We start from the raw sequence: 16,250 nt of genomic DNA on the forward strand, positions 1-16,250 counted from the left end.
AGTATTATTCGACTAAAACTAGACCCCAAAAAACATTATGAATTTTTGTCAACCAAAGCTATTACGAAATCAGAGTGATTAAAACTAAGAAGCATTTTTGTCCAAAAGACTAACAGTAAATATAAAATGGCTGCCCAAAAAAACGACACTGGATTCAAGTAATCTAGATAAAATTGTGCTGACATTTCAAATGATCATGCATACAAAGTCGTCACGATGATATTTAAAGGCAGCATGCAGACTGTAAATGAATAGATTATGCATGAAGAAGTATGTGTAATAGTCGACAGTGGGGTGGTGGTACTTGCCTCCTCGAAAACGAAGTACTGTACAGTATTCGGGTCAGAGGTTCTTGTTGCGTCAATGTACTGAATGGTTTGAGCAGACAGTAGTTTAAAAATCAAACGAGGACCACAGTTTTAAACTGCAACATATTGCTGTGACTCTAACTAGCAAGCTTTCCGTTGTGTAAGATATTACACGACGGACTCGTCTACTCTTGTGTTTTTTTCGGTAATCATTGACTCAGTGGGCGCCTATGAAATCCGAAGTTCTGTTGTGACTGCTGCATGGACCTCACTTTGCTCCACCCACAACTGCAAATTAACGACCGATGATCCGACCAGCCCAACGACGATATATATGCTGACGATAAAGTTTGGATAAATTGTGCTCCTGAGGTTAATGCAGACATTCTTCCTCAGACGGACAGTGATTCGTTTTGAACATGATTCTGTGGGTGATCCTTGCAGCCTTTACAATTTGCCTTTTTTTTCGCTTCCCTTACTTATACCAGGATGTCAAATACATCGTGACAATTCTGCGAATACGACGCAGAGTTTCCCGCTACATCCAGAACAATTACACCATCGTGGACTGCTTTTTGGAGAGGGTAAAAAAGCACCCGAACAAGCCGCTCCTCCTCTTCAAAGATGAGACGTTCACGTACCAGGACGCCGATCGGCTGAGCAACCAAGCCGCGAGGGTGCTCCTGCAAAACGGCTTGGTAAAGCAAGGCGACACGGTGACTTTCTTTGTGACCAACCAGCCAATGTTCGTGTGGCTCTGGTTGGCTGTGTTCAAGATCGGATGTTCGGCGGCTCTACTCAACACTAACATCAGGTCCAAGTCTTTGCTGCACTGCTTCAAGTGCAGCGGCGCTCAAGTCCTGCTAGTGGCTGAAGGTGAAATGTCAACCAAAACCAAATCGGTGCATGTGTGTCCATGCGCTGCCCTTCTCCAAGGGCAGTGAATCATAAAATAAACTTCGCCAACGACGAAGCGCTCAAACGCCAGGCGGAATATGCTGATGGCAGTTCTTGGTTGTAGGCTGAGAAAGCTATATTACATTACGCATTTGCGCCAGAAAATCGCTAATGTGAACGAAGGCGTTCAAGTTCTTATCTAAATGGGGAGGAGTAACTCGTAATCGGACCTAACAAAACTCAAAATATTAGGAAAGCTGAAATGGTGAAAACCAGTTTAGCACAAATATGCGTCGTGCGGGTTGAATTACATACACATTATTTTTTAATCAAACAACCTGCTCTTTTTTATTCTGGATATTGATTCATTTTCTTGTTTAAGTGCTACTGTGTACACATTGAAAATTAATACTTATGTAAAATAGTCGCGGTTATACAAATGTTTACTGTTATGCGGTGCGGTGAGAGTACTGTACCCCGCCACATAGCAAAAGTTCATCATGAAGCAAATACTGTAGTGCAGGGGTGCCCATTAGGTAGATCCTGGACTACCGGTAGATCTAAGACAAGTCCCAAGTAGATCCGAGGAGTGTCGAGAAGACAACAAACAAACAACCATTTGTGTGTCTTTGTATATGTTAGTAATATATGTTTTGTGTTAGTATACACTGCACACTAATCATCTTATCAGTCTCATTTTCACTAACAAATATTTAAAAAATAAAATAAAGCAGGTAAATCATTTGCAATTGCAGCTTGTGATCAGAGCTTTTCGTGTACAATTCACAGAGGGCACGAGCAAAGAATAGGAATCTAAGAGGGCCCAGGGAAGCACTTTAAAACAGTACGTGTGAGCTACCATAGTTAACAGGCTGCAAAAGTGCGTCGCATACCTTCGTTTCTCATCATGGCGTGCGCGCGTGTGCGTGTGTGTGTGTGTGTTTGTGCGCGCCGGTAAGGGTAGATCCCGTGAGGTTAGTTGATCGAAAAGTAGATCTTCGATCCAAAAAGTTTGGGCACCCCTGCTGTAGTGCAGTACTGTATTTCCTTCCAATTGGGATTTAGAATTAGAATCTGATTGGTTGATTTCATAAGCAGATGAATATGGAACAAGGAAGGCTGTCCATGTTCAGTACTCTGAACATACAGACCAAAATCAAGACATTTTGTTTTGCGTGTCCTTAACAAAAAAAAAAAAACATTGCACGAGACAAAACCAGGTTTGTACGAGGTGTTTTCTCTAAAAAAAAAAAAGGCATTTTTTTCCAGAAAGGAGGTAGGTTTACACCAATGAGTAACTTTAAATGTGAATGCTGTGTTATGTAATCTGACAATGACTGACAAAATTTGAAATAGGGCAGACCAGATTTAAGGGAATACGTGACCAAGCTGTGACATGCGTTTCTTGCATTTCCCCTTTTTTCAAGTTTCAAAGGAAAATGAGAAATGTTCACACACCCATTTCTTTGAAAAACGATTTTAGTTGAATGAAACATTTCCCACAGTAGATTAGACATGGTGAATGATTCATGCAAGTTTTAGCCTCCTTGGTGTTTCGTCACTGATTTGCTCAACCATTCTAGAGATTCCCCATGAAAATATGTGAAACATGCACATTGTCATTTCACTCGCATACTTCAAATGAGTTCCACTTACTTCAACACAGGCCCCAAACAGAGGAATGAAACCTTGATCAGGAGTCGAAAATAAATCCTCAAATTTGGCCCGATTACACTGGTTAATTTTTACTCCATTTTTTAAAATCTGAGATGCAAGTCAACATTTCTAGTTGTCAATGACACATTAACAAGCCATCTCTGATTAAAATTTGTCATTTGCCAGTGTTATCAGTATGCACGTGTAGTGGGCTACTTTCTCAAGGCTTTTTTTATATCTCCAGACTTGGAGGGGGCGGTGGAGGAGGTGCTCCCAGAGCTTCTGGAGAGGCAGGTGACTGTGTTCTCATTGGGGAGCAAACAAACAAGTTCAGGGATACACGGCTTCATTGACAAGATGCGAAATATGTCCTCTGAACCTCTCGCCCAAGATTTAAGATTGCATTTGAACGTGCACAGTCTTGCCTTCTACGTGTATACATCAGGGACAACAGGTAAGCCAAATCAGATTGTTGATGTTCCAAGAGAGAGGAAACTGCTTTGTCACTTCTTATAACTTCTTCTTCTCCTGAACAGGTTTCCCAAAGGCAGCTGTAATACCTCATACCAAACTGTGGCGCTACATGATGATTCTCCGCTCCTGCGGATTGAAATCGGACGATGTGCTATATGTCAGCCTCCCTCTCTATCATAGCGCGGGACTTTTTGGAGTGACAGGAGCCATTGACTTAGGTATGCACCATCCATTTATTCGAACAGTAGTGCTAAGAGAATATTATTTTCAATGTGCAACTTTGAAGTGAATGGGGCCGAAATGTACGGTGTGACTTTCATGTGGTATGACATGTTCCCAAGTTGTGAACGTCTTCGTAAAAGAACAAATATTCACTTGTGCATCTTAGTCATTTGTTTCTTGACTTCATGCAAGTCTATTAAGCAGTGAGACAAAACTGGTGTTAATGTACTCAACTAAAAGTCTTCTTTTGTGTCATGTACTCAGGTATCACAGTTGCCCTGAAGAGTAAATTCTCTTCATCGCAGTTCTGGGATGACTGCAGGAAATACAATGTGACTGCCATACAGTACATTGGTGAAATAATGCGTTTTCTCTGTAACACACCAAAGGTAGGCTAACTACTCTTCATCCCATTCTTCTATCCATTTTCTGATCCGATTATCTTCACAAGGGTCACAGGCGCACTGGAACCTATCCCAGCTGTAGTCGGGGTACACCTTGAACTGTTTGCCAGCAGGGCACACATAGACGAACAACCTTCCGCGCTGACACTCACACCTACGGTCAAATTAGAGTGTTCCATTAACCTGCCGCGCATATTTTTGAAATCATATTTCATTCCATATTTTTGGAATCCGGAGTATCCGGAGAAAACCCACGCAGGCACAGGCAGATCATGTAAACTCCACACAGGAAGGCCGGAGCCGGAATCAAGCTCTGCACCTCTGCACTATGAGGCCGATGTACGAACCCACAGGTGTCAAACTCAAGGCCCGGGGGCCAGATATGGCCCGCCATATCATTTTATGTGGCCCGCAAAAGCAAATCAAACATGTCAACTTCCATGGTGCTTGCTAAAATCTCTACCAACATTCTCATTTGTAATAAATAAGGGACATGTTGTTAGCATTTTCTTGTTTCCAAACCCCTCATGACAGTAACTTAAACAATAGTTGAATAAATTGACTTTTTCATATGGTTTCAGTCATAATGACCCTTGAAGGGAAACGGTAACTAAAATGTGGCCCATGACCAAAATGAGTTTGTGACACCCCTGCAATAACCAGTCGACCATCAGCCCGCCTCTTCATCCCTTACTTTTATTTTATTTTTTTATTTGTAGGAGAGAGTTTTGTTTTAGGAGACAGTGGAGGCAAAAATGTATTCGCTACACTCAGTCTTTGCATGTTTTCAGCAATGAGCTTTCACCCTTTCAGGGACAGCGGTTACTACAGTGGACAGCTTATCATGTGATCAGGTTATGGGGTGCATTAAAGGGTTAATAACATGTAGAATATATTTTGGAAAGCATGAACTAACTTTACCGGGTCTTAAAAGTTTTGGCAGGCGCTCATACTATGGAGTCATAATAATATCTTTATTTTTCTGATAGAAACCCAACGACCGAAACCACAAAGTCAGAATCGCAATCGGCAACGGCATCAGAGCCAATGTTTGGAGAGATTTCCTAAACCGCTTCGGAAACGTTCAAATCGTGGAGCTTTACGGAGCAACAGAGGGTAACATCATTTTAGTGAATTACTCTGGAAAGATAGGAGCGGTAGGACGAGACAACTTCTTGCAGAAAGTGAGTCTCGAATTCATTCCGTGCTTTTTGTTTAGCTCGACTTCTTAATCCATTAGCTTTGTCTTTTTCCAGTGGCGTTTTCCCTTCGCACTGATCAAGTATGATGTGGAACAGGGAAAAATTCTGAGGGATTCAACGGGTCTTTGCATCCAGGTTCCTAAAGGTGTCTCACTCCCACAGCAATTACCAGAGAGCACTTAATTAAAACGACTTCAAAGGCAATCAAAGACTTTTTTTTTCCTGATCCAGATGATTATTCGCTAACACTTCAAAATGCCGCGGTATCGCGGCAACTTACTTGATGTCCGCTTTTTATTTTTATTTTGCCTTGATTATTGACGGCTGCTATCGGAAGCCTCAACGAGTACCCGATACCTTCAAGTAAGGCTTGTATCGGCCCGATATCGACATCTGGTATCGGTACTTGCCCTTCCCAGTGCACTGTATTATTTTCCAATACCTTTTATTTTATTATTATTATTTTTTTTAACTGTCAATTTGCCAGGCGAGCCAGGCCTTTTGGTGTCTGAGATATCTGCAATGGCACCATTTTCTGGCTATGCAAGAGACCTGCAGCAGACCGAAAAAAAGAAGCTGCACGATGTCTTAAAGAAAGGCGATGTCTTCTTCGACACCGGTGACTTGATGCTCATCGACAAAGACGGCTTCATTTACTTTCATGACCGCATTGGCGACACTTTCAGGTGAGTTTCCTCCTTCCTTCATTGGAGCTGAGTATGCACAAACTGATTTTTTATTTTTTGAGCAACAGGTGGAAGGGAGAGAATGTTTCCACCAATGAAGTGGCTGATGTCATCACTCAGGTGGACTACATCACTGAGGCCACCGTGTACGGTGTGGAAGTGCCAGGTAATTGTTGCACCCCTCACATGCTGTACAATCCTTGAGAAAACATGAAATATGTACTCGGACATATATAGCGAAAATGGAAACCAATGCCAAGGAATAAGCAATTGAATTAAGTTGACTTGATTGTAAGTTTTCCGTGATTACTGCCCCACTCCCTTCCCCCTAAAATGCTCATTTGAAATAGTTTTCTATTTAAAGGCATGACTTATCAATCCTTGATTTTTGAATTTTGCGCCCCCGTGTGGAGTCGTCTTCTTGAAGTGAGATGCGCCGGTTGAACGTGTCACAACGTGAATAAGAGACCGTGGTGCAGTTTGCGATCAGCAAGCGGCACCAACATAGCACAGACACCAACTACATGAGCGTTACCCTACATTTTAATGCATAAGAATGCTGAAGAAGATCCAAATGATGTTCCTGATATTGTCTGTGAGGTTGCATGTTTACTTTTCATCATTTCGTCTTCATCATGTATTTTTGAACACGTTGCTGCGGCTTCACTGTGACTCACAGCAGGAAGCAACATTTCGTAAAAGCAGTCACGAATTTTACGTGGATCAACCTGTCCTGCCACTAACATGTTTTCCGAACCGCCGTGGATGACTTGAAAACAAAGCAAATCAGGTGTGTGTGTGTGTGTGTGTGTGTGTGTATACACACACACACACACACACACACACACACACACACATATACATATATACACACACAGTATATATGTACACTGTATATAAAAACTGTGAACTCCCCCCTAAGAATTTTTGTGTAAGTGTATGTGGGTACCAGCATGTTTAAAATGCAAACAGTGATTATACTTAACAAATTTGAGACAACGACAACAGCAGTACACATATTTACTTAAATATGTAATTATAAAACCTTATGCAGGAATTAACATGCATCAATCAGCATTGCCTTCTGAGTAAGGCAAAGAGACGTATGTTGGTAGCGAAGTTAAGCAATCTGGGCTGAAAATGAGTTCCACTCATGCATGCATACGCAGTATACAGTATGTCCAGTATATAACAACGGCCAATGGTTCTTTTACTGAGCAAATAAGTAAACTGTACATGTATTTTTTTCGGTTCACAGGCAACGAGGGCAGAATAGGCATGGCGGCCATAGTTCTAAAAGATGGACATACATTTGATTCCGAAGGCATCTTCAAGCACCTTGAAAGCTTCTTGCCAGCCTATGCCAGGCCACGTTTTATAAGGATTCAGGTATTCAAAGCATCTGGTTACCAAATGAGGCGTATTTGCAAATAATATTAAATTCCACTTTCATGGCAGAGCTCCTTGGATGTCACAGGAACGTTCAAGCATATGAAGCCGGGGCTGGTTAAGGAAGGCTTCAACCCCTCTGCTATCCCAGATCCACTTTATTTTCTGGACGATAGGGAGAAGAAATTTGTTCCACTTACAATGGATATAGTCCATGCAGTTTTATCAGGCAAAATCAAAATATAACACTTTTTTGTGCACGTGCGTGTGTGTGCGCGTGCGCACAAATTTTAATGCTCATGTGTTTTTGCGTATGACCTCCCCCTCCCTCCCTCCATTAATCATCAGACAAACAAGGCTCAGTTTCTCAACTTGCCATTACTCTTCCTTGTCTTCCTCCTGCAGATTTATGACAACTTCGCGCTCCACGACGATATTCATATTTTCAAACGTTATTTTTTTTCTTATCACATGACAATATGTGCAATATTTGCAACAAAAGGGGACCTGGAATAACCCCTTGCTGACAAATTGGTGTATGAATAAGAGAAGGGGGTGGTGTTTTGCTCACCAGATCACACCATCAATATTAAAATCTTTTTTTTTTAAACATTCTGTCGTCTTGGTGCTTCTTTTCAGTTAGATCATCATTATATTAGCTTGACTTTTTAAACATTAGTTGAAGTTCAATTTAAAAGTGAAGAGTTCTTCAAAAAGCAAGCTTAAATATGTTATTGTCACACCCATTTTTTTTACTGTAAAACTAAATATAAGACTAAGAATTATATCCGATGTAAAAACCACCATAGCTTAGCCTTTCATCCAGCTAGCTTAATGCTAATTAGCATCTATGATGTGGTGTCTTAGCCTTTCAGACGACATATTGAAAACGTGCAGCAACAACATGTTCGGTGATAATATTAGGGGCCCCTGAAATTTAGCTGGATAAAATTAAAAGGAAGATGGAGAATGTCAAGGAAAGGGCGGAAGAGCGCGCGGCAATTTTCTCGAGCGGGCGTGGTAAGTGATCTGACACCTCGACAACAGGCGGAAAGTAGGTGTGTAACGCTGAACTCTGGCACCGATGTTCCACGCGCACTCGCACAATACTCGACTGTACCGCAGTCGTCAGCGCGCTGCTGACAGCTCCGATTCGCGATGTTCATCTGGCTGACGGTCGTGGGCGGCTTGGTGCTCATCCTCAGGACTCGCTTCCCATATTGGCTTGACGACTGCGTGTACATCCTGCGCAGCCTCATGCTCGCCGCCAGGCTCATCATGTATAAGAGGAGCAAGCCGTTCCACGCCGTCTTGGACGCCTTTCTGGCGGCGGCCCGGAGACACCCGGCCAAGACTTTCCTGCACTTCGAGGGGGAGCGCTTCTCCTACGGGGAAGTGGACCGGCGAAGCAACCGGGTGGCCCGGGTGCTGAGGCAGGAGGCGCACCTGCGAGAGGGGGACACGGTGGCGCTCTTTCTGGGCAACGAGCCCAACCTTGTCTGGACCTGGCTGGGACTCGCCAAACTGGGTTGTCCGGTTGCCCTGCTTAATTTCAATATCCGAGCTAAGTCTCTGCTGCACTGTTTTTCCTGCTGCGGGGCCAAAGTGCTCGTGACGTCGGCAGGTGAGTTGCGTGACATGCGTGGGACACTTCCTTAGGTACACTTGCGCTGTCTCGCACAGTGGTTTTCAGTCTTTTTTTTTTCACTGACGTATTCCCGAGGAAATATTTTTCGGCCAAGTACTCCTTCTTCTGTAGCGCAAAGCATTTTTGGATGAATTATGATGATGATGAAGATGGTGATGATTAATAATAACCTGAAACAGAGCGCTGTGTCACCAGGCTCTGTATATTAATACTCTTGCAGTAACTATTTGGAAATAATAGTTAATGTAAGTCCTGCTTGGCAGCAGTTAGCACTGTAGCGTGCTAGTTTTCCACATGGCCATGAATTATCATCCGCATCAGTTGTCATAGTGTTAAACAAAATGTTATATACCAAAAGTCAACTTGTTAGTATCATAAACGAACTGCCGCTCGTTCCTGCCGACTGCGATCAGGCTTTTTATCGGCTCAAAACACCTTACTATACATGGTGTTTTTTTTTCGTTGAAAAATGCCTTCCTATACATGGTCTTTTTTTTGGGGGGGGGCGCTAAAAACGCCTTACTTATACATGGTCTTTTTTCTGATACTGCATTTAAGGGTGGCTCAATACTGGCTGGCCATATAAGGGCCGGAGTTGTAAATTGATTTCTGGCCCAAATACTTCACTCCACAACTGGCCCTCATCTGGTTTGCCAGAGTCAAGCCAGTGCCTCTTTTGCCACTCTTGGGCCGTGTTCGGCCCACATGCATTGTGCCAGTGCCGACTCAAGGCCAACTGTGCCAGCTTCATGCCGAATCCGGGCCAGATGCCTTTGCTGACTGGGTGGTGAGTCCAGGTTTTCAGCAGCCTGACAGCAGTTGGCAGGAACGAGCGGCAGTACTTCTCCTTTTAAGATACTAACAAGTTGACTTTTGATATATAACATGTGGAAAACTAGCACACTACAGTGCTAACTGCTGCCAAGCAGGACTTAGTCGGTCAGATTTTTGTTTTTTTGCCTTAAGTATCAGTGGCTGTGACCAGTAGCTCCCATGAAGACCCTGATACCTTAAAACAATAACGGATACGGATACCTGGCATGGGAACTCGCTCATACTTGCTTTTCAGGAATAATTTGAAAATAGACTGCTGGCATGCTATGTTTGCCGTTTGTTTATTTCTTGTCTGTTGTTTTTCAGGAAGAAACGTTACCTTCTTGGAAAGCTTGGAATGGGTATTCTGATCATTCAGTGACTTAAATATGTGTGTGTGTTTGTGTGTGTGTGTGTGTGTGTGTGTATATGTGTGTTGACAGAGCTACAGGATGCCGTGGAGGAAGTCTTACCTGCTCTGAGAGAGCAGGGGGTCAGCGTGTACTTCCTATCAGAGACGCGTAATATTCAGGGTGTCGATTTCTTGGCCGATAAGATCTCCAAGGCCTCGGACCAACCTCTGTCCAAAGACCTCAGAGCCAATATTACTTACAGGAGCACTGCTTTGTACATCTACACGTCGGGAACCACTGGTATAAACGGGACAACGTCCACAATTCCCTATTCTGTTCAAATCTGCAAATAGTTGGAATTTGTGACCCTTGGTGGTGTCGTCACTCATGATGCATTTTTGAGTGTGTTTCAGAGTTTTACAGGGGAAAAAGGACAAAAATACTTTGATTAAAGTCTTCCTTCTTAGGTCGACACACACCTGCCCGGCGCCTCAGGTCTGTGGACCAGTCTTTGTTAGAAGTACCAAGAACTAAACTGAGGCTCAGAGGGGATCGAGCCTTTTCTGTTGCTGGTCCCTCTCTCTGGAATGACCTCACACTGAACATTCGGCAAGCCTCCTCGCTGCCCATCTTCAAAGCCCTCCTCAAAACTCACTTGTATTCTTTGGCATTCGACTCAGCATGACTTAGATTTGTTCTTGGTTTTACTGCTTGGTGCTTTCTACCGCCTTTATTACCGATTCGTCTTACTGTTTATTGTGTATGGTAAATCGCTCCATGTACAGCACTTTGTGTGCAGCGATGGCTCTTTGAAAGTGCTCTATAAATACTGTTGACTTGACTTGACACATCACGACATGTTTGAGCCATGAAAATATACACAATTAATATATTATATATTCCACCCGGTTGTGGAGGCATTTTTACACAGTGTGACAATGAGGTGCTCTAAAACAGTCATGCTAGCGTGAAGCCCCTGTTACGCATCTAAAAGTAGTGTTAGTTCTGTGATACGCTCCTTTAAGTCCACCTTCCACCCTCCAGCAAGGTTCTGACATTGTTGTTGACATTCTTCTGTCCGCAATAGGTTTGCCCAAAGCCGCGATAATCACGCACGAGAGGATGTGGGCCGCATCCTTCCTTCAGTCACTGTGCGGCGTCACGAGAGACGACGTCTTCTACATCAACCTGCCGCTCTACCACAGCTCAGGCTTCCTCATCGGGTTAGCGGGCTGCATAGAGAGAGGTAATGACCTTTTCTAGTTAACACACACACACACACACAGTTCTACGTAAACGTGAATCACCAGTCGGGCGATCGCTCGCTATGCTGATGTTTACCTTGTACATTTTCAATTGATTGTTAAAAGCAAACGTCCTTGGATCAGGCAAAAACGACTTCTGAGAGAGAACATGAACTATCCATCCATCCATTTTCCGAACCGCTCGATCCTCACTAGGGTCGCGGGGGGTGCTGGAGCCTATCCCAGCTGTCTCCGGGCAGTAGGCGGGGGACACCCTGAATCAGTTGCCAGCCAATCACAGGGCACACAGAGACGAACAACCAACCACGCTCACACTCACACCTCGGGACAATTTAGAGTGTTCAATCAGCCTGCCACGCATGTTTTTTTTGGAATGTGGGAGGAAACCGGAGCACCCGGAGAAAACCAACACAGGCACGGGGAGAACATGCAAACTCCACGCACGGAGGTCGGAGCTGGAATCGAACCCGGTACCTCTGCACTGTGAAGCCGACGTGCTAACCACTGGACTATCAGGCCACCCAGAACATGAACTAAAGAGGGCAAAAAACGACGAGGACATAGTTAAAAATAAAATGAACATTTTTATTCTTTATCCTTTGTTTTTTACATTATGCAAAACGGTCATTTATTGTGCAATAATCTAATTGTAAGATGTATTAGTTACATATTTTGATGCATTTTGATGCTTTCGAAAACATTTACCGGTATGTCTGAATTTTGGAGGGGGCTTAGAACCGATTAGGGCATTTACATAGAAAATGCGTCTCCATTTACGAAATTTTCTAGTTATTGAATTTCTTCCAGAACCAATTAATTTTGTAAGTAGAGCTACCACTTTATTGTGAATCCCAGTCTACACGCCACCTCTAAGTTTGGATTTTTTTTGTATTGAAGTGAGTGTTGATGTGGGCGGCAGGTATAACAGTCGTGCTGAAGAGGAAGTTCTCCGCTTCTCAGTTCTGGGATGACTGCAGGGAACACAACGTGACCGTGATTCAGTATATCGGCGAGACCATGCGGTACCTTTGCAACATGCCCAAGGTCAGATCCATTCCACAAGTCCTTCTCGTCTCCCGAGACGATCTCAATCTCCGAAGGTCCGACTGAGCGTGGACGTTGTTCCGTCTTGCAGAGGGTCAATGAGAAGGAGCACAAAGTACGGATCGCAATAGGCAACGGCATCCGCGCCGACATCTGGTCTGAGTTTCTGAGGCGCTTCGGTGACATTAAAGTAAAGGAGCTGTACGCAGCTACGGAGGGAAACATCGGATTTATTAACTACACTTCCAAGGTCGGCGCTGTGGGACGAATCAATTTTTTACACCGGGTAGGAATAACATCTTTATTTTTCGAATTCAAATTTCCTGTTGGTCGATCTATTTTTTTCTAGCGCTCTCATATCACTCTGCCGTCCCCTCTCCTATCGGAACCTTTATTTTGTTGAACAATATTATCATCAACACAAGACGTTGTCCTGGAGGTTTGTCTAAGAAACATCAAATGTCAATTTCTCTCTCCAGTTAATCTTCCCATACATGTTGATCAAGTTTGACATTGAGAAGGAGGAGCCAGTCCGAAACTCACAGGGTCTTTGCGTCAAGGCGGCCACAGGTGGGAAGCGCACACACTTTTAAAACATGTCATGTCCACCGGTCATCTTGAATGTTTGGTTCATGAACATTTCAAAAGGCCGCGTAGATCTTTTATGTCGACGCTCGCTACTTGTTGCGTGACCGTCTACCAGGTGAGACGGGCCTCCTGGTGGGGAAGGTGACACGGCGGTCGCCCTTCGTGGGCTACGCGGGCAACGAGCAGGAGACGGAGCAGAAGAGACTACGCAACGTGTTGAAAAAAGGCGACTTGTACTTCAACACGGGAGATTTGCTGCGCTTTGATGAGGACAACTTTGTCTACTTTCAGGATCGAGTGGGTGACACTTTTAGGCAAGTCCCCGCGCTTTACTTTTCCGTCATGTCATTTTCATTGATTGTGCTTGGGAAGACAGTACTGTATACAGTATTTCTAATTAGATACTGAACGACAGTACCAGGGTTTTATGCAGTATTTAAAAATAGGGTCAGGATTTCTTAATATGGTTTGGAATTAGAATTTCAAACTCTAGTAAGGGTTTCAAATAGAATTAAAATAGGTTTAGGGTTTCAAAGTAGGTTTAGAGTTTCACATTAGGGTTTCAAAGTACAGTTCATTTCAAAGAAGGGTTTCAACATATTTGGGTTTCAACGTTCTATTAGGGTTTCAAAGTAGGGTTAAAATATATAGGGGCGAGATAGGGCTTTGAGATCGGGTTTGGGTTTCAAAGGAGATAATCAAAGTAGGATTCCAAATGTTTGTTTCCAATTCGGGTTAGGTTTTCCAAATCCTGTTTCAAAATAGGGTTAGCGTTGGTTAGGTTTCAATGTAGGATTTAGAGTTTCAATACCGGGTTAGAGTTTCAAAGAAGGGATTAAAAGTTGGTTTCACGTTCCAAAGTATGGTTTCAAGCTGGGATTTAGGTTTCAAAGTAGGGTTTTAAAGTGGGGTCAGAGTTTATTAGTTAGAATATATGTACCGTCTGCTCAAAAGCAAAGCAGGGAGAGTCTCTGTCACGGAAATGCATGGGTACATTCAGTGAATAGGGTGATCAATCATCGCCAACGGCCTCTCACATATCCAGAAAATCCCTTGTTCTCACCCATTTTCGTCTGCTTCTTCCCTGATAATCATGCCATGTTTTTGTGGTTCATTAAAAAAAGTACAGTAAACTGTCTGGAGCCTCAAAGTCCGAAAAAGGGTCAAGTTTTTCTAAATCACACAACATAGTTTTTTTTAATTTCATGATAAAATGTCAAAAAAATTCTAGCGACACAGATTTAGATTGTTGGTCACATTGGTACTCTTGCTAGGCAGAAGGCTCGTTCATAATTTTCCTCTTGGCCAGTGAAAATGATTTTTTACCGAACAGATGGAAGGGCGAGAACGTGGCCACGTCAGAAGTCGCTGACGTTCTCACGATGGCACCTTGCATTTTAGAGGCCAATGTTTACGGTGTTAAGGTCGAAGGTAAGGCATCAACAACTCGTATGTAAGAATAGACGGAAACATAGCATGGATTGTAATCTGTTTTTGCCGTAATAGGGAACGAGGGGCGTGTAGGCATGGCGGCGATCACTTTGAAAGAAGGAGAAGACTTTGACAGCGCCGGGGCCTACAATCAGACCGTCAACTACCTGCCGGCATACGCGCGCCCGCGATTCATCAGGATCCAGGTAAGGCTTCATGTTGCTTGGAAGCACCGTTTACATAGCATGAAAATCAGGACACGAGGGATATGGATTTATTTTTTAGGTCGATTCCGATGTTTGGCAGGTTAAAATGGCGATTAGCGATTAATCCACCAAATAATTAAAAAATATATCATGAATAAATATTTATCATTATTTTGGTATGTTTTCGTTTGGCATCCATAAAAACCCAAATATTGTGATGATTGTTCGAAATTTTTCAGAGGTTGAAGTGGGCAAAAGTTGAGATGAGAGATTACAGTTTTTTTTCTTCCAGTTTTTAGACATGAACGCTTTATGTCTAAAAACATTAGAAGAAAAAAAACACGAAGAAAAAAAAACATTTTAAGCATTTTTTAGGTCAAGTGGCGCGTCAACCTCGCAGATGCGCGGTTTTTCTCCGGGTACTCTGATTTCCTCCCACATTCCAAAAACATGCATGGCAGGCTGATTGAACACTCAAAATTGTCCCAAGGTGTGAGTGTGAGCGCGGATGGTTGTTCGTCTCTATGTGCCCTGCAATTGGCTGCCAATCGCATCTGTGTTGCGTTCAGGAAACTCGAAACCATACTGCATTTTTACCTTTCGTATCTTGAAATTTCTTTTCGTAACAAAAAGCAATATTTTCCTGTTCGAAAGTAGAGGTACCATTGTATTTATATATATCTATGCGTCTTTCAGCCTTCCTTGGAGAAGACGGGCACATTTAAGCTGAAGAAAACCAGGTTGGTGGAAGAAGGCTTCAACCCAGCCCTCATCAGTGATCCGTTATACTACCTCAACGCAGCCAAACGGACGTTCGCTCCCATGACCACGGAGGTGTACAGCGCCATTAGCAGCGGCATGATTAAACTCTAACACGAGAGTATTGAACTCTTCAATAGTGCAAAGGCATTTTGTTTACAAGGCAAGTCCGCTGCTTCCAACAACTCATCTCAGGGATGCACTAACATTCCCACACAAGACTATTGTATTTTATTTCCAACCCTGAACAGGCACAGAAAGCACGGCACACTCCAGTGCGCTGCCACTTAGATGGATGAAATCAACTGTAGCATTTCAAAACATGAAATATTGTATGAGAATGATGCCTTTGTGTGTGTGTGTTGATCAACGTGCTGAACCTTTGGATGTTGAACTTTGTAGCAATGTTTAATGTTACCCCAATCCGGTGGGACTTATCATCAAAGCTCCTTTGAACTGATGTTATGATCACGTTTAAAGGTTATGTTTGATGATGTCAACGGTCAGGAAAAAAGTGTGAAGGAAAGTACTGTTAAGTTTGGCGGGGAGAGGAAAACGGGCGCGCATTCATTCGTAGGTCAGGGAGAAAAAAATATGTTGGGAAAATATTTTCTGAATACTTCCATGGTAATTTTGAAATGGAATTATTTTTAATTTAGTTTGTAATGAGTTAACTAAAATAAATGCCTATGTACAATTACTTAATAATAAGAGTTCATTTTATTAAATGGCGGTTTTCAGGGCACTCCAGGTCATGTACAATCAATTCATACAACAAATAAGTTGAGTGAGAACAAAAATCAGTCATAAATAAAAATTAATACATTTTAAATAACCAGTATTAAAAGACAATTGATAACCATTATCTTGTGATATTAAAAGTGTGAAATTGTATTTTTATTTTA

General features: G+C 42.9%; 3 protein-coding genes across 5 annotated transcripts in view; 2 read left to right on the forward strand and 1 right to left on the reverse strand.

Moving 5' to 3' along the window:
• The window catches only part of sqor (sulfide quinone oxidoreductase), a 63,986-nt gene that overhangs the window by 23,668 nt on the left and 24,068 nt on the right, over nucleotides 1-16,250 (reverse strand). The gene's annotated exons all lie outside the window — the stretch shown is intronic.
• On the forward strand, nucleotides 99-7,769 carry LOC127597981 (long-chain fatty acid transport protein 2-like). 2 transcript variants are annotated; one of them, XR_007961822.1, is made up of 10 exons: nucleotides 99-1,184; nucleotides 3,106-3,315; nucleotides 3,398-3,553; nucleotides 3,822-3,946; nucleotides 4,951-5,145; nucleotides 5,218-5,308; nucleotides 5,651-5,849; nucleotides 5,918-6,015; nucleotides 6,529-6,641; nucleotides 7,108-7,238. XR_007961822.1 is itself a non-coding variant. In XM_052061429.1 (10 exons), exons 1-10 carry the CDS (start codon nucleotides 728-730, stop codon nucleotides 7,482-7,484), a joined length of 1,839 nt encoding a protein of 612 aa, XP_051917389.1. In that variant the 5' UTR covers nucleotides 115-727; the 3' UTR covers nucleotides 7,485-7,769. The 2 variants fall into 2 exon arrangements, 1 of the variants encoding a protein (XP_051917389.1); XM_052061429.1 differs by lacking the exon at nucleotides 6,529-6,641 and adding an exon at nucleotides 7,308-7,769 and having other exon boundaries at nucleotides 115-1,184.
• On the forward strand, nucleotides 8,361-16,245 carry LOC127597980 (long-chain fatty acid transport protein 2-like). Of its 2 annotated transcripts, none has more exons than XM_052061428.1 (10): nucleotides 8,361-8,862; nucleotides 10,143-10,352; nucleotides 11,140-11,298; nucleotides 12,237-12,361; nucleotides 12,453-12,647; nucleotides 12,841-12,931; nucleotides 13,065-13,256; nucleotides 14,276-14,380; nucleotides 14,456-14,586; nucleotides 15,283-16,245. In XM_052061428.1, the coding sequence occupies exons 1-10, from the start codon at nucleotides 8,397-8,399 to the stop codon at nucleotides 15,457-15,459; spliced, it is 1,851 nt and encodes a 616-aa protein (XP_051917388.1). In that variant the 5' UTR covers nucleotides 8,361-8,396; the 3' UTR covers nucleotides 15,460-16,245. The 2 variants fall into 2 exon arrangements, with proteins under 2 accessions (XP_051917388.1, XP_051917387.1); XM_052061427.1 differs by having other exon boundaries at nucleotides 8,362-8,862; nucleotides 13,065-13,263; nucleotides 14,283-14,380.

This window comes from Hippocampus zosterae, chromosome 3 (assembly GCF_025434085.1).
Source record: "Hippocampus zosterae strain Florida chromosome 3, ASM2543408v3, whole genome shotgun sequence".
Lineage (NCBI taxonomy): Eukaryota > Metazoa > Chordata > Actinopteri > Syngnathiformes > Syngnathidae > Hippocampus > Hippocampus zosterae.

Excerpts from the sequence above, each read along its gene's own strand:
- LOC127597980 (XM_052061428.1), top strand. The coding sequence starts at position 8,397 with ATGTTCATCTGGCTGACGGTCGTGGGCGGCTTGGTGCTCATCCTCAGG. Across the intron at positions 10,353-11,139 it reads CTACACGTCGGGAACCACTG|GTTTGCCCAAAGCCGCGATA; the intron begins GTATAAACGGGA and ends TGTCCGCAATAG. Across the intron at positions 14,381-14,455 it reads TTACGGTGTTAAGGTCGAAG|GGAACGAGGGGCGTGTAGGC; the intron begins GTAAGGCATCAA and ends TTGCCGTAATAG.
- LOC127597981 (XM_052061429.1), top strand. The coding sequence starts at position 728 with ATGATTCTGTGGGTGATCCTTGCAGCCTTTACAATTTGCCTTTTTTTT. Across the intron at positions 3,554-3,821 it reads GACAGGAGCCATTGACTTAG|GTATCACAGTTGCCCTGAAG; the intron begins GTATGCACCATC and ends TCATGTACTCAG. Across the intron at positions 6,016-7,107 it reads GTACGGTGTGGAAGTGCCAG|GCAACGAGGGCAGAATAGGC; the intron begins GTAATTGTTGCA and ends TTCGGTTCACAG.